The 24003-nt window shown below is 41.7% G+C and overlaps 1 protein-coding gene across 1 annotated transcript in view; it reads right to left on the reverse strand.

Moving 5' to 3' along the window:
- Positions 1–24003, reverse strand: part of ST3GAL1 (ST3 beta-galactoside alpha-2,3-sialyltransferase 1) — a 243742-nt gene that overhangs the window by 23511 nt on the left and 196228 nt on the right. Inside the window, exon 5 of the mRNA XM_089685950.1 lies at positions 21296–21475. Within this exon, the coding sequence (XP_089542076.1) occupies positions 21296–21475 (180 nt within the window). The remainder of the gene's footprint in view (positions 1–21295; positions 21476–24003) is intronic.

The raw sequence follows: 24003 nt of genomic DNA on the forward strand, positions 1-24003 counted from the left end.
TCCAGATCAGCCCCTGCTCACGAATGTCTGACACAGATCAGCCCCTGCTCACGAATGTCTGACACAGATCAGCCCCTGCTCACGAATGTCTGACACAGATCAGCCCCTGCTCAGGAATATCTGACCCAGATCAGCCCCTGCTCACAAATGTCTGACCCAGATCAGCCCCTGCTCACAAATGTCTGACACAGATCAGCCCCTGCTCACGAATGTCTGACCCAGATCAGCCCCTGCTCACAAATGTCTGACCCAGATCAGCCCCTGCTCACAAATGTCTGACACAGATCAGCCCCTGCACACCTAAGTATATTCATCCTCATTGTCAGATGGGAATCCTGTGTGCTTGGCCCCTCCCACAGCCCTGGTCCCTGAACAGCACAGCGATGATGTCACTGCTACTTTTACAAGGTAATATCTGGGTTTGCAATGGAATTTGGCGCACACAACGTGGACTTGTATCTCACAGGACTAACGAGAAATATATTTCTGTGAAAGTTTTTTGTGGCTGGAACTGTAAGGTAAGAAAATGAAGAATACGAAGGGGGGGGGGGGGTCCATGCAAACTCCATGCAGACATGGCTTTGCTGCGAACCCAGCCCCATCCTCCATGTAGTATAGCAGAGAGGCTGAGCTGTATTTTAGTAGACAATGGCCCCCCTGTTCAGGAGTCCCCAGGAGGGGGGGGGGGCGGGATTTAAAGTGCAGCCCTCAGTAATGAAGATGGAGCTTTGTTCTCCCAGCTAAGCTCTGATTCATGGCTGGGGATGTAATGCGGATCCCGCGGAGCTCCCATCTACCCTGCCCTGTAATTCAGTCATGCGGGATCTCTCCGGGGCCCCCAGAGGAACGGCTTGGGGCCCGCAGCCAATCGCACGGGGATTCCTTCCTCGCCTTCAGCGTTTTATTTCATGTCATCGATCCAAATCCTTCTCTGAAGCCTCGGATCATCCGCATAGAAATGTGACAGTCTGCCGGGAATGGCGGAGGAGCCGCCGCGTGTCCAACCTGGGCGCTGCGACTACTTACGCGTAGTCACCGGTCACAGCGCTGAGATTCAAAAACTCGCGATTTGTGCGCAATTTTAGTGCGATTTCTGAAGACTTTATTGCCACTTGTGAAGATTTCTTGCAGTTTGCAGCACGATTTCCATTCTATTCTATTCATGTGAAATCGCAACAAAACTGCAGAAAAAGTAACGCAAGAACTACTTTAGAAATCACACTGCAGCAAATCGCTAGGACACCGACATTCACATTCTCGCCGATCACACCGCTGCGACTTTGAATTACAGGCGCGATTTCTGAAGACTTGTGAAGATTTTCAATGATTTCTTGCAATTTGCAGCGCGATTTCCATTCTATTCTATTCATGTGAAATCGCAACAAAACTGCAGAAAAAGTAACGCAAGAATTGCTTTAGAAATTGCACGTGTTAGGAAACGGACATCCACATTCATTAGATGCGATTTCAATTTGCAAATTGCACCTAAAAATTGCACCGGTGTGACCGGCACTTACTCATCAGTCACATGACTGTGATTTAAAATCGTGCGATTTGTGTGCAATTTCAGTGGAATTTCAGGAGCGATTTCCATTCTACTCTATTCATGTGAAATCGCAAAAAAACCTGCAGAAAAAGTAACGCAAGAACTGCTTTAGAAATCACGCTGCAGCAAATATCACGCATGATAAGACACCGACATTCACATTCATTACTGTAGATGCGATTTCAATTTGCAAATTGCACCGAAAAATCGCACCGGTTTGACCCCGAACTTACTCGCTGGTCACACAGCTGCGAGTTAACCTTGCACGATTTGTGTGAGATTTCTGCACGATTTCACGTGCGATTTCTGAAGACGTTTGCTTCTTGTGAAGATTTCTTGCAATTTGCAGAGCGATTTCCATTCTATTCTATGTATGTGAAATCGCAAAACTGCAGAAAAAGTAATGCAAGAACTACGTTAGAAATCGCGCATGTTAGGAAAATGAAATCCACATTTATTAGATGTGATTTCAATTTGCAAATTGCACCTAAAATCGCACCGGTGTGAGTTAAAAGTGCACAATTTCTGCACGATTTTAGCTGCGATTTCTGAAGACGTTTTCTACTTGAGAAGATTTTCAACAATTTCTCGCAATTTGCAGAGCGATTTCCATTCTATTCTGTGTATGTGAAATCGCAAAACTGCCAAAAAAGTAATGCAAGAACTACTTTAGAAATCGCGCTGCAGCAAATCGCACATGTTAGGAAACTGACATCCACATTTATTAGATGCGATTTCAGTTTGCAAATTGCACCTAAAAATTGCACCGGTGTGACCGGCGTTTACTTGCTGGTTACACCGCTGCGAGTTAAACTTCCACGATTTGTGTGCAATTTCTGCACGATTTCAGGTGCGATTTCTGAAGACTTTATTGCTACTTGCGAAGATTTCTTGCTGTTTGCAGTGCGATTTCCATTCTATTGTATTCATGTGAAATCGCAAAAAAACTGCAGAAAAAGTAATGCAAGAACTGCTTTACAAATCACTCATGTTAGGAAACTGACATCCACATTTGCAAATTGCACCTAAAAATCGCACCGGTGTGACCGGCACTTACTCATCGGTCACACCTCTGCGAGTTAAAATTGCACGATTTGTGTGCAATTTCAGCACGATTTCAGGTGCGATTTCTAAATACTTTTGCTACTTGTAAAGATTTTCAACAATTTCTCGCAATTTGCAGAGCGATTTCTATTCTATTCCATGTATGTGAAATCACAAAACTGCAGAAAAAGTAATGCAAGAACTACTTTAGAAATCGCGCTGCAGCAAATCGCACATGTTAGGAAACTGACATCCATATTCATTAGATGCAATTTAAAATTGCAACTAAAAATCGCACCAGTGTGACCGGGCACCTATTCTATTTATGTGAAATCGCAAAACTGCAGAAAAAGTGATCCAAGAACTACTTTAGAAATCGCGCATGTTAAGACACTGACATTTACATTCGTTAGATGCGGTTTCAGGTGCGATTTCAATTCCCAAATCGCACCAATATGACCGGGCACTTACTCATCGGTCACACCGCTGTGATTTAAAATCATGCGATTTGTGTGCAATTTCAGGTTGATTTCAGGTGCGATTTCTGAAAACTTTATTGCTACTTGTGAAGATTTCTTTCAATTTGCAGTTTTATTTCCATTCTATTCCATGTATGTGAAATCGCAACCAAACTGCAGAAAAAGTAATGCAAGAACTACTTTAAAAATCACACGTTAGGAAATTGACATCCACATTCATTAGATGCGATTTCAATTTGCCAATTGCACCTCAAAATCGCACTGGTGTGACCGGGCACTTACTCATCGGTCACACCGCTGTCATTTAAAATTGTGCGATTTGTGTGCAATTTCCATTCTATTCTATGTATGTGAAATCGCAACAAAACTGCAGAAAAAGTAACGCAAGAACTACTTTAGAAATCGCGCCGCAGCAAATCACACGTTAAGAAACTGACATCCACATTTATTAGATGCGATTTAAGTTTGCAAATTGCACCTAAAAATTGCATCGTGTGACCGGGCACTTACTCGTCCGTCACACCGCTGTGAGTTAAAATTGCACGATTTGTGCGCAATTTCAGCACGATTTCAGCTGCGATTTCTGAAGACGTTTGCTACTTGTGAAGATTTTCAACAATTTCTTACAATTTGCAGTGCGATTTCCATTCTATTCTAGTTATGTGAAATCGCAAAACTGCCGAAAAAATAACGCAAGAACTACTTTAAAAATCGCGCTGCAGCAAATCGCACGTGTTAGGAAACTGACGTCCACATTTACTTTTACTTGCCGGTTACACTGCTGCGAGTTAAACTTGCACGATTTGTGTGAAATTTCTGCATGATTTCAGGTGCGATTTCTGAAGACTTTATTGCTACTTGTGAAGATTTCTTGCAGTTTGCAGAGCGATTTCCATTCTATTCTATGTATGTGAAATCGCAACAAAACTTTAGAAAAAGTAATGCAAGAACTACTTTAGAAATTGCGCATGTTTGGAAACTGACATCCACATTCATTAGATGCGATTTCAATTTGCAAATTGCACCTAAAAATCGCACAGGTGTGACCGGCACTTACTCATCAGTCACACTGCTGCAAGTTAAAATTGCATGATTTGTGTGCAATTTCAGCATGATTTCAGGTGCGATTTCTGAAGAGGTTTGCTACTTTTTCTCGCAAATTTCTCGCAATTTGCAGTGCGATTATCATTCTATGTATGTGAAATCGCAAAACTGCAAAAAAAGTAACGCAAGAACTACTTTAGAAATCGCACACGTTAATACACTGACATTCACATTCAATAAATGCGGTTTCAGGTGCGATTTCAATTCCCAAATCGCACCAGTATGACCGGGCACTTACTCACCGGTCACACCGCTGTGATTTAAAATCGTGCGACTTGAGTGCAATTTCAGCGGAATTTCAGGTGCGATTTCTAAAGAATTTACTGCAACTTGTGAAGATAATCAATGATTTCATGCAATGTGCACCTAAAAATCAACCAACTTGCACCCAGTGAATGAAAGGGGCAGGCCAGGGACAGTCTGGGGAGGAAAGGTCTAGATGATGCTGGACGTTCTCCAGCCAGGAAACGGGGCGGGTTCTATCTGACCAGCTGCAGCTTCTAATGCACGCTGTGAGACGCTTGCAGTGTGCAGTGAAATCAGAGTAAGCCATTTCAGTACAAGACAGGACCTTGGACAAAAGCAAGACTATGCATTTCCTGAAAGTGCGACAAAATGCGCGTTCTCCTGCGTGTTTCTGAAAAGCACGTCATGCGCCCAGCGCCATTAATTGTGAATGGCACCCCAAACGGGGTCGCACGGTAAGTGCGCGTTAAAAAAAATGTGCGGCGCTCCATGCCTGAAAAGGTGCGGGAGACTCCACGTTTGTCGCTCTTGGGGCACCCCATTCAAATGAGTAGGCTGCCTTATAGGTGACATGTGGAAAAAAAAAACGCAAGTGGGAACGCGCATTCCCGCTACAGGAAATGTGAATGGGGCCTTAAGAATATCCTGCGACTGAGAATGTTACACTTCATCGCGATCAGTGAAGCCGCCTCCTCCTCCTCGCTGTGTACAGATCTTTATCGCACAAAGTAGGTTGCTCTTTAGATAAAAAATCTTAATTAGGTGACAGGCGAAAAAACTGCGCCAGTCAGAAAAAAACCCAAATTCAGCTTTTTTGCCGTTTGTGAAATATACATTTCCGTAGAGAGATGAAGAGGAGGACGCGGAGCGCCGTACATAAAAAACAGGATTTATTTTTCCGCCTTAGGCACAAGGACACCTTGTGAGCCGGTAATGGGAAAAGCAGCCGACGTATACGGTATATACATAGCGCGCCCTCCTGCCGGAACCCTGCGGATGTCGTTAGGAAGACGCCAGAAAAAAAGGTGAACGCAGGACCCCTGGAATCTGCGCCAAATACCGATAGGAAGAGCCCGAAGATCAGCAGATGAGAGTTTATATTAAGAGCCAGCGAGGAAGATTCCTTTTATTTATACATATATATTAGAGGGGATCTAGAGGGGATTTCCAGAAATTATATAGGGATCTATAGAAGGTATACATGAACTATAAATAGAAAGTATAGGGAACTATAAATAGAAAGTATACGGAACTATAAATAGAAAGCAGATGTAAATACAGATCTATATAATGTATACATTAAGTATAAACTATAAATAGAAAGTAGATGATCTAGATATAGATCTATATAAAGTATACATCAAGTATAAATATAAAGTATATGTAACTATAAATAGAAAGCAGATGTAAATATAGATCTATATAAAGTATACATCAAGTATAAATATAAAGTATATGTAACTATAAATAGAAAGCAGATGTAAATATAGATCTATATAAAGTATACATTAAGGCCTCTTTCACACGGTCCATTTTTCATCTGTCCGTTTACAGATGAAAAATAGACCCCCATGTATTTCTATGGACTAGCAGATGTAAACGGATGATCATCCGCTTACATCCATTCATTTCCGTATCCGTTAATATTCGTTTTTTTGAATGGAAAAAAACCCTAATTAAAACAGAACGGATAAAAAAAAAACGGATGTAAACAGATGAAAAACGGATGTACACGGACAAAACAAATGGATGAAAAACATATGTAAACAGATGAAAACCGTATGTAAACAGATGAAAAAAACGGATGTAAAAAAGATGAATACCGTATGTAAACAGATGAAAACCGTATGAAAACAGATGAAAAACGGATGTAAACGGACAAAACAAACAGACAAAAAACGGATGTAAACAGATGAAAAAACAGATGTAAACTGATGAAAAAAAAGGACGTAAACTTATGAAATCGGATGTAAACAGATGAAAAACGGATGTAAACAGACAAAAAAAAAAGGGACAAAAATAGATGTAAACAGATAAAAAAAACAGAAGTCAAACTAATGAAAAATGGATGTAAACTGATTAAAAAAACCTCAAATGTAAACGCATGAATAAAGGATGTAAACAGACAAAAAAAAAAAAACACGGACGAAAAATGGATGTAGACAGATGAAAAAAAAACAGATGTAAACAGATGAAAAACGGATGTAAACTTGAAATAAAAGAAGGTAAACAGATGAAAAAAAAACGGATGTAAACTGATTAAAAAAAAAACTGATGTAAACTGATGAAAAAACGGATGTAAACGGATGACAAATTTATGAAAAAAGAATGTAAACTGATCTGTGTTTTCTTTGAAAAAAACATGACTGAACTGATGAAAAAAACGGAAAGACCATCTAAAAGGACCCTTAGATAAATGTAAAGTACATGTAAGTATATAAAGTATATAAAGTATACAATTAGTAAACATACAAAGTATACACAGTATAACTACAGTTGCAAGAAAAAGTATGTGAACCTCTTGGGATTACGTGGAGTTTTGCATGAATTGGGCATAAAATGTGCTCTGAACGTCATCTAAGTCACAACAATAGAAGAACACAGTCTGCTGAACATAATACTACACAAACATTAGATGTTGCCATGGTTTAATTGCACATAACATGTAAACATTCACAGTGCAGGGAGGAAAAAGTATGTGAACCTTTGGACTTAATAACTGGTTGACCCTCCTTTGGCAGCAATAACCTCAACCAAACGTTTCCTGTAGTTGCAGATCAGACCTGCACAACGATCTGGAGTCATTTTGGACCACTCCTCTTCACAAAACTGTTTCAGTGTAGCAATATTCTTGGGATGTCTGGTGTGAATCGCTCTCTTAAGGTCATGCCACAGCATTTCAATCGGGTTGAGGTCAGGACTCTGACTGGGCCACTCCAGAAGGCATATTCTGTGCTGTTGCAGCCATTGTTTTGTTGAATTACTTGTATGCTTTGGGTCATTGTCCTGTTGCATCACCCATCCTCTGCGGAGCTTCAGTTGGCGGACAGATGGTCGTACGTTTTCCTGCAAAATGTCTTGATAAACTCTGGAATTCATTTTCCCATCAATGACAACAATCCATCCAGGCCCTGAGGCAGCAAAGCAGCCCCAAACCATGATGCTCCCTCCGCCATGTTTTACAGTGGGGATGAGGTTTTGATGTTGGTGTGCTGTGCCTTTTTTTCTCCACACATAGTGTTGTGTGTTCTTCCCAAACAACTCAATCTTGGTTTCATCTGTCCACAGTATATTTTGCCAGTAGTGCTGTGGAACATCCAGGTGCTCTTTTGCAAACTTCAAATGTGCTGCAATCTTCTTTTTGGACAGCAATGGCTTCCTCCGTGGTGTCCTCCCATGTACTCCATTCTTGTTTAATGTTTTCCTTATTGTAGATGTGTCAACAAAAATGTTATCATGTGCCAGAGATTTCTGTAGGTCTTTAGCTGACACTCTGGGATTCTTCTTTACCTCATGCAGCATTCTGCGCTGTGCTCTTGCAGTCATTTTTACAGGACGACCACGCCTAGGGAGAGTAGCAACAGTGCTAAACTTTCTCCAGTCTGTCTTACCATGGACACATGAACATCAAGGCTTTTGGAGATACTTTTGTAACCCTTTCCAGCTTCATGCAAGTCAACAATTCTTGATCGTAGGTCTTCTGAGAGCTCTTTTCTGCGAGGCATGGTTCACATCAGACAGTGCTTCTTGAAACCAGTAAACCCAAAACAGGTGTGTGTTTTTTAAGGGCAGGACAGCTGTCAGCAACACATCCAATATCATCACACTGATTGGAGTCAAGGTTGGCTCACTCCTGGCTCCAATTATCTCTGGGAGAAGTCATTAAGCTAGGGCCTCACAAACTTTTTCCTCCCTGCACTGTGAATGTTTACATGTTATGTGCAATTAAACCATGGCAACATCTAATGTTTGTGTAGTATTATGTTCAGCAGACTGTGTTCTTCTATTGTTGTGACTTAGCTGATGTTCAGAGCACATTTTATGCCCAATTCATGCAAAACGCCACGTAATCCCAAGGGGTTCACATACTTTTTCTTGCAACTGTATACATACAAAGTATACACAGTATAACTATACATAGAAAGTAGATAAAAGTATAGATCTATATAAAGCAGACATCGGCTAGAACATCACATTCAGCAGGGCTGGAGGTTGAGAGGAAAATGCAGCACAGAAAGTCAATCAGTTCATGTAATGGCAAGGAGCATTGTGATAGGAGGAGAGAGCAGAGTGACGACAGGGGTGGGTCCATGATGACCTGGGCTCACAGGAAGTGGGATGGATGATGATGGTCTCCTGGCAGAAGTACTGCAGGGGAATGTGTGGATTGAAGGTGAACGTTGCAGCACACGCTATTTTTGTTTATTTTATCTTTCAGTGAGCTGTTCATTTTTATCTTGTTACTTGTGACTGGAGATCAGATGGAAATACATTCCAGGTGCGTCACAACAAAATATGTGCGAAGACTTACTTTGTTTCTTTAAAAAGCAGGCAGAGTATAAACATCTACTCCCGGCCAGTGTGCAATAGAGGAGGTCCCTTGCTGACCAGTGTGCAAGCAGCGGTCTCTCTGCAGAGGTCCTACATTCCCCTTGTTCACTCAAGACTTATAATTCTACAACCAGCAAAGCCCATACTCCCTGCTGATTGGAGAATTCTAGCTCTCACTCAGCAAGGGTCTTGGACCTCCGCAGAGAGACTACTGCTTCCACAAAGAGGAAAAAACAAACAAAACTATAAGACTATGTACACTTAGTTTTGATGCACAAGGAATGTGTTTAGCTGATTTTAAAAAAAAAGTTTATTTGGGTTTAATATATATTTTAAATGACTAACAAAATAATAATAATAACTTAATAATAATAACAAAATAATAATGACTAACATAATAATAACAAATAAATATCATAAATATTATTATCATTATTATTAATATTTATTTTGTATTAATTTATTATTTGTTATTTTATTATTTATTTACTGATGTATTATTATTTCTTTATTATATATCTTAGTTTTTAAAAAATGTTAATATTATTAATTTTATGTTATTTTTTTATTTTGTATGATTAGCATTATTATTTCTAGATTATTAATGTTATTTAGTTGGTTATATTATTATTAATAGTATAACCAACTAAATAACAAATAATCTAGAAATAATAATGCTAATAATAACTATAAAATAAATATAAATATCAAAATAAATAAATAATATTAAAATAAAAAATAACTAATAATATAAATAATAAAGAAATAATAAATCAGTAAATAAAAAAATGAATAATAATAACTAAACAAAGAAATAACATAAATAAGAATAGTAAAAAAACAACAACTAAGTAACAAATAATAAATAAATTATAATATAAATAACAAAATAAATAATAATAATAAAAAAAACTAATAATATAAATAATAAAGAAATAATAATAGGTCAATAAATAAAATAATAATAATAATAACTAAACAAAGAAAAAACATAAATAATAATAGTAAAAAAACAAACAAACTAAATAACAAATAATGAATAAATAATATAAATAACAAAATAAATAATAATAATAATAATAAAAATTAACTAATAATATAAATAATAAAGAAATAATAATAGGTCAATAAATAAAATAATAATAATAATAACTAAACAAAGAAAAAACATAAATAATAATAGTAAAAAAAACAAACTAAATAACAAATAATAAATACATTATAATATAAATAACAAAATAAATAAATAATAATAATAATAAAAAATTAACTAATAATATAAATAATAAAGAAATAATAATAAGTCAATAAATAAAATAATAATAATAATAACTAAACAAAGAAATAACATAAATAATAGTAGCAAAAAAAACAAACTAAATAACAAATAAATAAATTATAATATAAAATAATAAAATAAATATATAACATAAATAATAACAATAATAATAATATTAAAATAAAAAAATTAACTAATAATATAAATAATAAAGAAATAAAAATAAATCAGTAAATAAAATATAATAATAACTAAACAAAGAAATAACATAAATAATAATAGTAAAAAAACCAAATAAATAACAAATAATAAATAAATTATAATACATTAGTAAATCATATTAAAATAAATATTAAAATAAATAACAAATAAAATAATAATAATAAAAAAAGAAAAACTAAATACCATAAATAATAAATAATAATATTAAAATAAATACTGTAAATATATAATGAGGAAAAAAATCAAAATAAATAACTAAATATCTAAAAATAAATCAAGAACTGGGCTGGATATTTTTGCTCTGTACTTGTAGTCCCGTTCCCATAGCACAGGCACACACAGTCCTGACAGCCGGCCTGACTGATGAGCGTTGGCTGCGCTCTGTAGGCCATCTGTAATAATGAAGTCATGGATGAGAAGCGTTTGGTTTTCTTGCAGGGACTTGCAGGCGGCATTGTGCAGCTCGGGGGCCGGTGTGCCTCAGCGGTTTCTGGTAAGCCACATGCGGCTCTTCAAGACACCACATGTACACACATCCGATGGGTAACGGAGCTAAACTGGCACCAGGCATCGCTCCCACGCCTGAGGTCATAGTGAATGTAGATCCTGAATGGATGGTATTCGGTGTGTAAGGAGTACGGGATACAACTGCCATTTTTACCAAAATATTTCTTTAACCCTGTAGCTGCTGATCTCCTGCAGCCTATTTGCCGCCACTTCAACCCGTGCACTCCAGTGATGGTTGGCATTTCTCAGGGTGGGTTTCCTGACGGTGACAATAGTAGACCATATCTGCTGAAACGGCCACCTGTAGTCCCCATCGGAAGCCTGTGTGACAACAGAGTAGCACTATTGGAAGGCAGAGACTGATTGTTGTCACCCTATAACAGGAAGTGTCCCAGCAAAGACCTTCATGGCGGGATCACCAAGGACTATTTAATAAGGGCTGCAAAATATCAAAAATGTCTTAAAAGGAGGTGCTAGAACAGGTGTCCCGGCTCCTCTCCTGGGTTGGAACGGCTTCCTCTGATTTCACTGCACACTGTGAGCTTCTCCCCATGTGCATAAGAAGCTTCAGCCACCCAGACAGAGCTCCGCCTCTATTCCTGGCTGGAGGACACCCAGCATCATCTAGCACTTTCCTCCTAAGCATGACTGTCCCTGGCCCTCCCCTTTCATTCACTGGATGTCAAACATGGAGGCTCAGAATCACACATGGGTCCTACCTGAGGTAGTCTAGATGCCTAGAAACACCCACTCCACCTCTCAAGGCATTCTGATATTTGTATAACACCTCCCAAGCATCAGGACTGAGGCCTCTTGAGAGCAGAACCGATGCCGGATGCTGTGATGTTTTCAGGAAACTATGTACAGCAGCCTGCCAGCCCCTCCCACCAGCCATCATCTGCCTGCATTGCATAGAGAAGCGCAGAGACTCAGTGATGACATCTTCAAGTCTAAAATAAGGTATACCATGAAAACAGAAACGTTTTAGCATGTTGAGGGAGGAGGAACCGGCGGGGGTAACATATAAGCAGATTCCCACACAGAAGAAAAATATACTTTAAATATATTTTTTAAATATTCTTCCCAAATATATATTCTCAAAGATAGATTTGAAATACTACAATTTTGGCCGTATTCAATTTGATAAAAAAAATTAAAAAAATTATATATATAATATATATTTTTTTTTTGTAAGTTGAAATGTGTTTTCATTACAAACTATACGAAAAATATTTTTAAAAATACATTTAATCTACATTTTTGGAATGAATTTACAAATATATGTAAAAATATGTTAAAATGACTTTTTTTTATATGTTAAACAATATTTATTTATTTTATTATTTATTTCAGGTACTTATATAGCGCTGTCAATATACATATATATTGTACATTCACATCAGTCCCTAACCCTCAAGGGGTGTACAATCTAAGGTCCCTAACTTACATTCATACATACACATACTAGGGACAATTTAGACAGGAGCCAATTAAGATCAGAAGAATATATTAACAAAATATTAAATATATTAAAATATATAAAAAAAATAAAAAAAATGTAAAAATATTTTTCATATATTTTGTAATATATAAAACACACATTTCAACATGTATATATATTATTACATATATAATATTAATATATATATTTTTTATTTATATATATATTTTGAAATATATTGCATACGGGCAAAATTGTAGTATTTCAAATGTAGGTCAATATATTTGGGAAGAATATTTTTTAAATATATTTCAAATATATTTTTGTTCCCTGTGGGTTAAACTGCAGCTTTCCGTTTTTGTTCTAGATATAGATATGTGGCTAACCTCACCGGGTTCACAGAGGGTTCAGGAAGTTTCAGCTCCTCCACTGCTTGCTGGTACAGCTCATTTCAGCTCTATTACTACACACCAGGGGCGGACTGACCATTTGAAAACTCAGGCACTGCCCGAGGGCCCGGGGTCAGTAGGGGGCCCCATGAGATGCCCCTGGTACCTTTTTCATAGGCTTTTTTGAGTTTGGGCAAGGACACAGGGGCCCCATGATCCCCTATTGCACGGGGGCCCCATGAGTTGTCAGTCCGCCCCTGCTACACAGAATGGGGGGTGGATTCACTAAAGGCAATTAGACTGTGAACTTTGCAAGTGCAGTTGCTCCAGAGCTTAGTAAATGAGGAGAAGCTCTGCTGACTTCCATCGTCCAATCATGTGCACGCAAAACTGTTTTGTTTTTTTTTTTCTTGCATGTGATTGGGTATTCTTTGCAAAGTAAACCTTTGTGCACTTTGCAAGTGCAGTTGCTCCGGAGTTTAGTAAATGAACAGAAGCTCTGCTGACTTCCATTGTCCAATCATGTGCAAGCAAAAAAGTTTTTTTTTTCCTTGCATGTGATTGCGTATTCTTTGCAAAGTGAAACTTTACCCCATTTACTAAGCTGTGGAGCAACTGCACTTGCAAAGTGCACAAAGATTCACTTTGCAAAGAATAGTGCACCTGTTGTTAATTTCATTAACCTCCCTGGTGGTATTCCCGAGTGTAGCTCGGGGTAAAGTTTCAGCACCACAAGTGGTAACCCTGAGCTACACTCGGGAATACCCTGCAGCGTTGCTCCAGGATCCCTGCCGCACTTACCTTGTCCTGCGCTCCCGCGATGTGTCCCCTGCAGCGTCCCCGGCCATCTCCTCCGGCCGATGCCGGCATCTGGCTTCTGTGTTCCGGTCCCTGCAATCGTCGGGACGTACGGGCACCGGAATGGTGGCAAATTTAAACATTTTTAGAAACTGTCATTTTCTTAGAAGTGAATTTGACAGAGTAAAACATTCCTGTATCAAACCATTTCACATACATTTTGTCCCGAGTGCTTTGTCCTGCGCCCTGCCTGCATTTTTACTGTTCTTTCTGTCTGGAAACTGAGAAACGTCCATGGCGTCCAAAAAGCGTCCCTTTAGGTCAAAAGCGGTTTTAGACCGGCTAGAGAACAGCGATAGTAAATCAGAACCACTTGCAGAATTGAGTGATAATGATTCGTGGGGGAAATTCGTCATCAGACACTGAAAACGATTCTGCGACTTTGCTCAGTGATGTGCGAACTTGGCGCTATATTTCACATTTCAGTGTTTTTGGTTTGATTATATTATTAAATTAAATGTATTATTATTTTTATGATTATTTATTAAATTATAATTTATGATTTCGTGTTTCAAGTTTTATCATACCCGGGATGTTTACTAGACTCTTGTTCAGACAGATTTCAGTGAGTTATTCCTAAAAATTTCCATGAAAAAAAAATGTACCGCTTTGAGCACAGAAATACGGACATAATCAGACCGCTAGGGAGGTTAACACCAAAGCAGCTGAAACTGATTGACAACCCCCTCTGCTACTTAACTGACCAGATCAATATCCCAGGAGTTGCATTGACTTGATACTACTTCCTTTAAGTTGTTTGAGCGCAGGGGCGGACTGACCATTTGGAAACTCGGGCACTGCCCGAGGGCTCGGGGTAAATAGGGGGCCCCATGAGATGCCCCTGTTACCTTTTTCATAGGCTTTTTTTTAGTTTGGGCAAGGACACAGGGACCCCATGATCCCCTATTGCCTGGGGGCCCCATGAGTTGTCAGTCCACCCCTGTTTGAGCGGTGTACCTTCTTTGCAGCATGCTGGCAGGCTACAGGCTTTTCTACTAGGGCTGTGGCTGCTTTCTAAAGAAAATGAACTCTAAGGCTTTGCACAACTTTTACTCTGATGCACCTGGAATGTGTTCAGCGGATATAAAATGGAAAATTTAATTAGGCTGTAATGTGGCTATTCCTCTATGAAACCTGGTGGTATATGGGAGTACTGCTCTTTATATAAAATCATGCAGAAAACATAAAATAATCAGCTTTTCTGATACTGTAATTAGATGAAGAACACTACCCCCCCCTTCCAATAAAGACTTTCCGTTCCAAAGGGCGTGCGTCTTTTTATGCTCTTCCAGCTAGACACAAGCCCAGACTGACATCCTGTCTGTTCTGTGTTCACAGAGCGTTTGCGGAGCCGGCGCACTACAGGAGTGAATTCAGAGTAACACATTATAGATGCAGATATGCTGCTACAGGGGTGGACTGACCATTTGGAAACTCGGGCACTGCCCGAGGGCCCGGGGTCAGTAGGGGGCCCCATGAGATGCCCCTGGTACATTTTTCATAGGCTTTTTTGAGTTTGGGCAAGGACACATGGGCCCCATGATCCCCTATTGCCAGGGGGCCCCATGAGTTGTCAGTCCGCCCCTGCGCTGCTAATGAGATTAGCGTCTCGCAGATTAGGAGAGGAGCTTCCAGGAAATACAAGGAGAGCGTCTCTGGACGATGCCATTACAAGCAGCTAAGGGTCCAGTCGGATTAACAGAAACCAAATAGCATTTTCCCTATCCACTTATTTTATTACAGGTACTTATATAGCGCCGTCAATTTATGCAGCGCTTTACATATATATTGTACATTCACATCAGTCCCTAACCCTCAAGGGGCGTACAATCTAAGGTCCCTAACTCACATTCATACATACACATACTAGGGACAATTTACCCATATGGAAGAAAAATATATTTGAAACATATTTTAAAAATATTCTTCCCAAACATATTGACATAAATTTGAAATACTACAATTTTGGCCATATTCAATATATATATATATATATAGGCAGCACAGTGGCTAAATGGTTAGCACTTCCGCCTGGCAGTACTAGGGTTATTGGTTTGAATCCCAGCCACGGCACCACCTGCCTGGAGTTTGCATGTTCTCCCTGTGCCTGCGTGGGTTTCCTCCAGGTACTCCACTTTACTCCCACACTCCAAAGACATGCTGGTAGGTTAATTGGCTCCTGTCTAAATTGGTCCTTGTATATGAATGTGAGTTAGGGACCTTAGATTGTTCGCCCCTTGAGGGTTAGGGACGGATGTGAATGTACAATATATATGTAAAGTGCTGCATAAATTGATGGCACTATATAAATAAAATATATATATTTATATTTATATTACACACACTGCATGTTGAAATACATTTCTATTACAGTATATTTGAAATGTATTTTTAAAAATATTTTTCATATATTTTGTATGTCTTTAAAAATGCAAATTTCCATTTTTGGAATGCATTTGCAAATATATGTAAAAATTACTTTTTTATATGTTAAAAAAAATCTGCAGAGTATATTTAAAAAATTTATATTTTTTTTAAATATATTCTTCAGATTTTTTTTTAACATATAAAAAAGTCATATTAACATATAATTTTACATATATTTATAAATTAATTCCAAAAATGTAGATTTGTATTTTTAAAGAAATACAGTATATTTGAAATGTATTTCTTAAAAATATTTGTCATATATTCTGTAATTTAAAAAAGCACATCAACATGCAATATATATATATATATATATATATACAGTATATATATATATATATATATATATATATTTATTTATTGAAATATATTGAATACGGCCAGAATTGTAGTATTTCAAATATATGTTAATATATTTGGGAAGAATATTTTTAAAATATATTTTCTAATATAGTTTTCTTTCATATGGGTAGACAGGAGCCAATTAACCTACCAGCATGGCTTTGGAGTGTGGAAGGAAACTTGAATACCTGAAGGAAACTCACACAGGCACAGGGAGAACATGCACACTCCAGGCAGGTGGTGCTGTGGTTGGGATTTGAACCAATGACCCTAGAGCTGCCAGGTGGAAGTGCTAACCACTTAGCCACTGTGCTGCCCATAAGCAAAATACAAATAACTTTTTATCATAATAAAGTGAGTAAAATACAATTAAAACTTAGTTTAGATCCACATTAATACCAGCCAGCATACAATTTCATCACCAGGTCATTGCTCAGGTTTCAGGGTTGTGATAGTTTGACTGACAATTACTCTGTCATGTGAAAAATTGTGCACACCTACGCTATGTTCCCTCTTATTCTAATAATGTGACCCACTAACAAAATATAAATAATAAAAAAGAATGAATAAATATTGTATGATTCATTGGTGTTGTATGTATTTCAGCTTATAGGTGGTGACAGCACTGCTAGTTAGTATTTAATAACTACTGTTTTTTTTTTACTTTTTACTATGTAAAGAACAAAAAGGCCAAAAAGAAAAAACATTTTCCCTTACTTTATATTAGAAAATATATCAAATATTATTGCCGTGTCGTTAAGAACACCCCCAAAATGACCATTTTGTTGAAAGTAGACACCCCAAGTTGATCCTATTGTTTTGCCACTTTTTTTGGAAAGAAATATGCTGGTATTGAGGGGGTCAAACTGATTACAGACCTCGCCTGGTTTACTGGGGTCTGCACATTAACATTTTGCTGCAGTGACAGCCCCGTATTACACCTATCTGCCTGGCCAACCAATGCTGAAACTACTACATGGAACTCCAAAGGGGAAAAGGGGTGTGGCTTGCCGAAAGAGGCAGCCTTTCTGGTTATGTCCATCTGTCTGCCCAATCACTGTTGACACTGCTATGGGGAATTAAATCATGGGGGGAAAGGGGTGTGACTTATAGAAAGACACAGCCCTCTCTAGTTACACGCATCTGCCCGTCCAACCACTGATGACAATGCTACAGAAAACTAAATCAAGGGGAACAGGGGTGTGGCTTACAGAAAGAGGCAGCCCCCTTTGGTTACGCCCATGTGCCCACCCAAGGACTGCTGACACTGCTACAGAGAATTAAATCATGGAGAAAAGAGGTGTGGCTTATAGAAAGACACAGCCCCCTCCGGTTACACCCATCTACCCACCCAACCACTGCTGACACTTCTACAGAAAATTAAATCTTGGGGAACAGGGGTGTGGCTTACAGAAAGAAAGCCCCCCGGTTACGCCTATCTGCCCGCCCAACCACTGCTACAGAAAACTAAATCATGGGGAACAGGGTTGTGAGTTACAGGAAGACAGCCCCCTCCCCAGTTACTCCCATCTCTCCACCCAACCACTGCTACAAAGAAAAATTTTTGGGGGAAAAGAGGCGTGGCTTACAGAAAGACAGCCCCCTCTGGTTACACCCATTGCTCACCCAACCACTGCTGACACTGCTACAGAAAACTAAATCATGGGGAACAGGGGTGTGGCTTACAGAAAGACAGTCCCCCAGGTTACACCCATCTGCCTGCCCAACCACTGCTGACACTGGTACAAAAAACTAAATCATGGGGAACAGGGGTGTGGCTTACAGAAAGACAGTCCCCCAGCTTACACCCATCTGCCTGCCCAACCACTGCTGACACTGGTATAAAAAACTAAATAATGGATAACAGGGGTGTGGCTTACCGAAAGATAGCCCCCTCCCCAGTTACTCCCATCTCTCCGCCCAGCCACTGCTAACACTGCTACAGAGAAAAAAAATTATGGTAAAAGAGGCGTGGCTTACGGAAAGACAGCCCCCTCCCCAGTTACACCCATCTCTCTGCCCAACCACTGCTAACACTGCTGCACAGAAAAAAATAATGGGAAAAGAGGCGTGGCTTACAGAAAGACAGCCCCCTCCGGTTACACCCTTTGCTCACCCAACCACTGCTGACACTGCCACAGAAAACTAAATCATGGGCAACAGGGGTGAGGCTTAAAGAAAGACAGCCCCCCAGGTTACACCCATCTCTCCGCCCAAGCACTGCTGACACTGCTACAGAGAAAACAATAATGGGAAAAAAGGCATGGCTTACAGAAAGACAGCCCCTTGGTTACACCCTTTGCTCACCCAACCACTTCTGACACTGCTACAGAAAACTAAATCACGGGGAACAGGGGTGTGGCTTACAGAGAGAGACAACCCCCAAGGGTTAACCCCTCTGCCTGCCCAGCAACTGTTAAATCATAGGGTATAGGGGTGTGATTTACAGAAAGAGACACCCCCCTTGCTACGCCCACCTGCCTCCACAAAGTCCTTGACAGGCAGCTTGGGTGAGACCCCCATTTAGCTCCTCCCTCTAAAGTATAGAATGAGTGCATGGGTCACATGATTGCAGTTTAAGACTTTTAAAGCCCAACTCTGGGAAAACTGATAATTACCCCTTGTAGTGAAGCTGTGCCTGCTGTGGCCGACTGCTCATTTAGTCTAGCGGACAGTTATTTGATCCTCAACTCCCTTGCCACATAGCGCACCTTAGGCTCTGGCGGTGGACTGTCACTTAGCATCATCACGCCCATTGCAGGGCTATGGACCCTGAATTGGTCGCGGTGATGTCAGAACCTTATACCTCTGGAGTGTTTGAGACACTGCAGGGACCAGTCTAGCAGCTTAGATGATCAGTGTAAGTAAATTTCCGACCCCTAATGAGCACTTTTTAAGTTTCCCTGGAGTTGGGCTTTAAGGTATTTGGAAAACTGTTTTTTTAAAGTAGAGGTCCATGGGCCACTAGGGAAAGGGGGGATGGGTGCATAGATTCACACTGGAATTCTGCTTTAAATTGACACCAAAGTACCCATGTCAAGCCGGCCATACACAGGTCGAATTCTGAAAGAATTTTCATTCGAAAACCTTTTCTAAGAATTTTCATTCGTATTTCGCACCATTAGTGGGTTACAGAAACGGACGATTTGCATGTGACCATCAAATTTGAGTGGTCGGGCATGTTGGAAATTTTTTGAAAGACGATGAAATTTCTAATCAATGATGGGAGAATCGTAATTGAGAAATAAATGAGTGTGAGCTGTGACCTGGAAAGAAAAGAGAATTCTTGGCCACAAAAATTAATTTCTGTAGCAAGAGGAGGTGAAAGTGAAGGCTTGGTTGGTCGCACTTCGAAATCAATGGTGGCACCATTGGATTACAAAATGCACAAAATTTCCGATTTTCTAAAGAAAATTTGTTCGGAATTCGACCCATCTGTGGCCTGCATTTGTCTTCAAATCAGCCTCTTTACAGCCTGTAGATACACTATATTGCCAAATGTATTGGGCCCGCCCTCCAAATCACAGGATTCAGGTGTTCCAATCCCCTCCATGGTCACAAGTGTATACAATCAAGCCCCTAGGCATGCAGACTGCTTCTACAAACATTGGTGAAAGAATGGGTCGCTCTCAGGAGCTCAGTGACTCCAAGCGTGGTCCCGTGATAGGTTGTCACCTGGGCAATAAGTCCATCTGTGACATTTCCTGGCTACTAAATATTCCACGGTCAACTGTTAGTGGGATTAGAACAAAGTGGAAGCAACTGGGAACAACAGCAACTCAGCCACGAAGTGGTAGGCCACGTAAAATGACAGAGCCGGGTCAGCGCATGCTGAAGCGCACAGTGCGCAGAAGTCACCAACTGTCTGCAGAGACAATAGCTAAAGACCTCCAAACTTGGTGTGGCCTTCAGATTAGAGCAACAACATTGCGTAGAGAGCTTCATGGAATGGGTTTCTATGGCCGAGCAGCTGCATCCAAGCCTTACATCATCAAGTGCAATGCAAAGCGTCGGATGCAGTGGTGTAAAGCACGCCGCCACGGGATTCTAGAGCAGGGGAGACGTGTTCTCTGGAGTGATGAATCATGCTTCTATGTCTGGCAATTCGATGGACATCTCTGGGTTTGGCAGTTGCCAGGAGAACGGTACTTGCCTGACTGAATTGTGTTAAGTGTAAAGTTTGGCGGAGGGGGGATTATGGTGTGGGGGTGTTTTCAGGGGTTGGGATTGGCCCCCTAGTTCCAGTTAAGGCGTCAGCATACCAAGACATTTTGGACAATTTTATGCTCCCAACTTTGTGGGAACAGGTTGGTGATGGCCCCTTCCTGTTCCAACATGACTGCACACCAGTGCACAAAGCAAGGTCCATAAAGACATGGAGGAGCCAGTTTGGGGTGGAGGAACTTGACTGGCCTGCAAAGAGTTCTGACCTCGAACTGATAGAACACCTTTGGGATGAATTAGAGCGGAGACTGTGAGCCAGGCCCCCTCCCCCGACATCAGTGCCTGACCTGACAAATGTGCTTCTGGAAGAATGGTCAAACCTTCCCATAGACACCCTCCTAAACCTTGTGGACGGCCTTCCCAGAAGAGTTGAAGCTGTTATAGCTGCAAAGGGCGGGGCCAACTCAATATTGAACCCTACGGACTAAGACTGGGATGCCATTAAAGTTCATGTGTGTGTAAAGGCAGGCCGACCAATACTTTGGGCAATATAGTATAAGACACAGGATGTGCACAAGGTGTCGACTTGTCTTCATTCATTCATTCATCAGGCCAATACCAGAGGCTCTACAGCTGGCAGATCCCTTGACAACTAAATAATAGGAAGTCATAGATAAAACGAAAGTTGTGACTTACAAGTTGATGGTTCCAGTAGTGAGCGCACTGACCACCCACTGCAGGTCCAGAGTCTTGAAGGGGATCAGGATCATGCTGACATTATCAGCCAGGTCACGGACACTCTCCGGGTACACAAAATGATGCGTGGTTTTATTCCCCACGTCCTTCTCGAACTTGGCAGTGGGGGCGTGATTCATCCTGGGGGACACCAATGGGAACGTTACAAGCAATGTACAATAGCTTCATATCCCATCATCTCCAGACAAAACATTTTTTTGTTGATAGAACCTTTATTTTTACTGTTCTTTGTAGCAATTTCCCCTGACATCCTGTTCTGGTGACAACATCTGCAGAAGAGGCACAGCGATGAGAGCACTCTCTCTCTCTCTAGTTAGGGGAAGGTTAGAACCCCCTGAAAGCTTTGTATTCTTATTGTTCTCATAGGAGTGATATCACTGGGTCTCTGTGCTTCTGTAGGCAATTCAGGCAGATAGTGTCTAGTGTGAGGGGCTTCACAGCACCTATCCTCAGTACTGCTCTCAAGAGCCTCAGCCCTGATACCAGCAGTGGGCTGCATCTTGGGAGGAGTTATGCAAATATCAAAATGCCTTGATTAGTGGGTGTCAGTCTGGGGGAGTGGCCTTTGCTAGTCAGGCTTCTGACTGCCCTGCGTAACACCCACATGTGATGCTGTGTCTCCAAGACTGACAGAACGGAAGTCCAATGAATAAAAAGGGGCGGGCCAGGGACAATCAGGCTGGGAGGAAAGAGGGCTAGATGATGATGGTAGATGTTCTCCGGCCAGGAAATGAGGTGGGCTTGCGCATCCCTGAGCTACGGAAGATATTCACCTTAGAACCCGCAGCCTAGTGCCCACTGTACCTGGACCTTAGTCCTGCAGCACCCGCTCCACCTCACACCTCTTCTGCATCTCTGCTGCACATGCAGCCCACCTGCATCTCTGCTACACCCACAGACTCGGCTGCATCTTCACTGCACATACCCGCAGCTCCACTGCACCCCACAGACTCGGCTGCATCTTCACTGCACATACCCGCAGCTCCACTGCACCCCACAGACTCAGCTGCATCTTCACTGTACACACCCGCAGCTCCACTGCACCCACACAGACTCAGCTGCATCTTCACTGTACACACCCGCAGCTCCACTGCACCCCACAGACTCGGCTGCAGCCCACAGACTTGGCTGCATCTTCACTGCACCCCACAGACTCGGCTGCATCTTCACTGTACACACCCGCAGCTCCACTGCACCCCACAGACTCGGCTGCATCTTCACTGCACATACCCGCAGCTCCACTGCACCCCACAGACTCGGCTGCATCATCACCGTACACACCCGCAGCTCCACTGCACCCCACAGACTCGGCTGCATCTTCACCGTACACACCCGCAGCTCCACTGCACCCCACAGACTCGGCTGCATCATCACTGTACACACCCGCAGCTCCACTGCACCCCACAGACTCGGCCGCATCATCACTGTACACACCTGCAGCTCCACTGCACCCCACAGACTTGGCTGCATCTTCACTGTACTCCCCCACAGCTCCACTGCACCCCAGCAGCACCCACAGACTCTGCTTATCTTCACTGTAAACACCCGCAGCTCCACTGCACCCCACAGACTCAGCTGCATCTTCACTGCACACACCAGCAGCTCCACTGCACCGCACAGACTTGGCTGCATCTTCACCCCAGCAGCACCCAGAGATGCGGCTACATCTTCACTGTACTCACCCACAGCTCCACTGCACCCCAGCAGCACCCACAGACTCGGATGCATCTTCACTGTACTCACCCGCAGCTCCACTGCACCCCAGCAGCACCCACAGACTCAGCTACATCTTCACTGTGCTCATCCGCAGCTCCACTGCACCCCACAGACTTGGCTGCATCTTCACTGTAATTTCCCGCAGCTCCACTGCACCCCACAGCACCCACAGACTCGGCTCAATCTTCACTGTACTCTCCCACAGCTCTCCTGCACCCCAGCAGCACCCACAGACTCAGCTGCATTCTTCACTGTACTCACCCGCAGCTCCACTGCACCCCAGCAGCACCCACAGACTTGGCTGCATCTTCACTGTACTCACCTGCAGCTCCACTGCACCCCAGCAGCACCCACAGACTCGGCTGCATCTTCACTGTACTCACCTGCAGCTCCACTGCACCCCAGCAACACCCACAGACTTGGTTGCATCTTCATTGTAATCACCCGCAGCTCCACTGCCACCCAGCAGCACCCACAGACTCAGCTGCATCTTCACTGTACTCCCCCGCAGCTCCACTGCACCCCACAGACTTGGCTGAATCTTCACTGTACTCCCCTGCAGTTCCACTGCACCCCAGCAGCACCCACAGACTCAGCTGCATCTTCACTGTACTCTCCCACAGCTCCACTGCACCCTTGCAGCACCCACAGACTCGGCTGCATCTTCATTGTACACACCCACAGCTCCACTGCACCCCAGTAGCACCCACAGACTCGGCTGCATCTTCACTGTACACACCCGCAGCTCCACTGAACCCCAGCAGCACCCACAGACTCGGCTGCATCTTCACTGTACTCTCCCACAGCTCCACTGCACCCCAGCAGCACCCACAGACTCAGTTGCATCTTCACTCCACTCCCCCGCAGCTCCACTGCATCCCAGCAGCACCCACAGACTCAGCTGCATCTTCACTCCACTCCCCCGCAGCTCC

This window comes from Staurois parvus, unplaced genomic scaffold (genome assembly GCF_062004578.1).
Source record: "Staurois parvus isolate SC_StPar_1 unplaced genomic scaffold, SC_StPar_1.0 ptg000389l, whole genome shotgun sequence".
Taxonomy (NCBI): Eukaryota; Metazoa; Chordata; class Amphibia; order Anura; family Ranidae; genus Staurois; species Staurois parvus.